The 2,714-nt window shown below is 36.4% G+C and overlaps 1 protein-coding gene across 1 annotated transcript; it reads right to left on the reverse strand.

Annotated features, from left to right (window-relative positions):
- Window positions 1-719: 719 nt before the first annotated feature.
- Window positions 720-1,667, reverse strand: LOC6047809 (protein KRTCAP2 homolog). Its single transcript, XM_038262927.1, has 4 exons — window positions 1,503-1,667; window positions 1,269-1,423; window positions 1,080-1,210; window positions 720-1,021 (listed from the first exon to the last, which is right to left on the reverse strand). Exons 1-4 carry the CDS (start codon window positions 1,504-1,506, stop codon window positions 913-915), a joined length of 399 nt encoding a protein of 132 aa, XP_038118855.1. The 5' UTR covers window positions 1,507-1,667; the 3' UTR covers window positions 720-912.
- Between the last annotated feature and the right edge of the window lie 1,047 nt (window positions 1,668-2,714).

Consider the following 2,714-nt stretch of genomic DNA (forward strand, 5'->3'; position numbering starts at 1 on the left):
TTTTAGAAATTGTTACTCATGGTCACTATTTTAAAAAATCGAAAAACTGCAAATATTTCTGTAAAATCAAACTGTCAGTGGCTATATCTTGAAAACAGAGTGCCTTATCAAAAAAATTGTAAAGTACTCTTCGATTGCAAATTCAATTTTGCATAGTAAAATAACGTAGAATTTGTTTTTGCATGAAACATTGATTTTATCCAAAAATCTTCCCTTAAAAAAAATCATAACTCAGCGGCAGATTTTTTGACCATGTTTGTTTCGCAAAATCTAGAAAATCAAAAAATACGTATTTTGGGAAATTGAGTTTTTGTGAAAAGTTTGTGAAAGTTTATAAAAAAATCTGCATTTTTTTTCGTGTACCTATTTTTTCTCAATAGTCCTCACCTACAACTTTGCCGAAGACACCAAATTGATCAGAAAATTCACTCAAAAGTTACAGCTGTTTGAATATTTACATACCATTTTTGTATGGACAGCAGCCAAAATTGTATGGAGACTTGTATGGGTGAACCAATGACACAAAATAGCATATTTGGTCATAGGGAAGGCCCCCACAAAGTTTGAGCCAAATAAAAAAATACAAATAAAATCCATTTCCGGTTTTGGTAGAGAATTGCTCTAAAGTGTGTCACGCTAAAAACGGCCCAAACTTTGTCACGGTTGCTTAAACCCCCCTCTCCTCTAGAGCGTGATGTACTTTATGGATGACACCTAAATGATGATTTTGTCATGTTATTTTTTTATTTTAAACAGTACAATTTTGGTGCTTAGTAATCTTAATCGTTACCACGAGACAGTACATTGTGTGCGATGGCTATTGAGATATTTTGTTCAGTTTACTGTTGTACGCTCTTCCCAAGTAACTAGGTATTCCACGCAGCTTTGGAATTGCAGTCTTGTCTCTCTCGCTTACTTCTTCTTCTTCTTGCCGGCATAGGTGTCCACAACAACCGGTGCATTGTGCACCTTTTGTGAAATTTTGTTGATGTAATACAGAGCCGCAATTGAGAATAGAATGCTGAAATAAAAAATTTAATAAGAATTAATCAGTTCATGAATTCTTTCTGAGGACTTACCAAGTAGTAGCACAAACTCGATGAACCATTCCACAGGCAAACAGCGACCCGATCAGACAGAAGGCCACCTCCGGGAACAGCTTAGCCTGGAATCCCTTTCCTAGCACGACGGTTTCGAGGTTGGAAACGGCCTAGGAAACAGAATTCATTATCAAAACATTGAAAATCAATAGAGTAAACAACTAGTACCGTAAGAGATAAAATAAAGAGCCAAGAACCAAGGAATCCTCCGAAGATTGTGGCCATCTGGGACGAAGCGATCAGCGGTCGGTACATCTGCATTGCGGAGAAGATCAGCACGGCCGTGACCGAGGCCAGAACCAGAGAAACCGAAGTCGGGACAGCTTGAGTTGGACATGAAAACAAAATTGATTTAGGCCGGTTGGTAAACATTTAGTTTAAACACGCTTTTTAGTTACTTACCCATGATTTTACTAATTTTAAGACTCAAGATAACTTAAGTTAGTTACTCTTTGGAGTTTTTCCAACTTTTCCACTACTTTTAACTTAAATATTTAGATAAAACCGATCAAATCCACCGCAACCACCCAAAACATGCAAAGCTAGGCCGAGATTGACGTGGAAGACGCCCACCGGGCTGACAGTTCTAGTTACGGCAGCTCTCACACACACTGCGAACGGTTTCCCTCTGTGGGTGCAGCCGCAGTGACTTCAATCGATTCTCGGGAGGAAAGAAACGAACCTGGTAATGAACCTTGCTAGAACATTTTAACATACCCGTGCAGAAGGTAATAACAAAATTCATGCCATTTCAATAACAAATACTGTTAAAATAACAAAAAGTGTTATGGAATCTTCTTGCAAAATCCATTTTTGCATAATAGTTTAATAACAATAACATATTGGTTGAAAGCCAAAACAACTGGGGAATAACATTTTTTGTTATGGATGATCGGATTAGTTGTTAAAATCAGAGTTCCCAAATGAACCGGTTAGGCTAGGTTCACCAATAAAATAGGTTCGGCTTAAGCCTCCTTCTGTGGTTCAATCCTGGTTCAGTGAACCATGAACCATGGCTTAAGCCAGGCTAACCCGGCTAATGAAAACCATGACTATGCATAAGTGTTACGGTGCAACAAGGCTGCTGTGTAACAAATATAATGATGTAACAATGTTACACCGTAACATTGTAACACCGTAACATTGTAACACCGTAACATTGTAACACCGTAACATTGTTACACTGTAACATTGTTACAACGTCATATTTGTTACACCGTAACATTTATTACACCATAACTAGGGTTAGTGAAATTTCACGATTTCGCGGACAGCGTGAAATCCGCGAAATTTGGCTTTTTCCGTGAAATCCCGTGAAATTTTATGTTTGTGTGAAAATGTAACGATTTTTCTTCTTTTTATCAAACTCAAAAAGGAATAAAAATAATCTTATTAACTACTGTAGAATTAAGCGAGTGGATACCCTGGTTACTAATTACTAATATAGGGTTAGTGATTTTTGACGATTTCGTGGACGGCTTGAAGTTCGTAAAATTTATCAATTTGTTTAATTTTTTTTTAAATAACATTAACAACTTAATAAATATTTCATCCAAAAAGACTATTTTTTTTATTTTATTAGTTTTCAATTAAAAAGCTTGAATATTAATGTAT

Source organism: Culex quinquefasciatus, chromosome 3 (assembly GCF_015732765.1).
Source record: "Culex quinquefasciatus strain JHB chromosome 3, VPISU_Cqui_1.0_pri_paternal, whole genome shotgun sequence".
Taxonomy (NCBI): domain Eukaryota; kingdom Metazoa; phylum Arthropoda; class Insecta; order Diptera; family Culicidae; genus Culex; species Culex quinquefasciatus.

Excerpts from the sequence above, each read along its gene's own strand:
- LOC6047809 (XM_038262927.1), bottom strand. Across the intron at positions 1,211-1,268 it reads TCTTTATTTTATCTCTTACG|GCCGTTTCCAACCTCGAAAC; the intron begins GTACTAGTTGTT and ends TCTGTTTCCTAG. Across the intron at positions 1,022-1,079 it reads CGAGTTTGTGCTACTACTTG|CATTCTATTCTCAATTGCGG; the intron begins GTAAGTCCTCAG and ends TTTTTATTTCAG.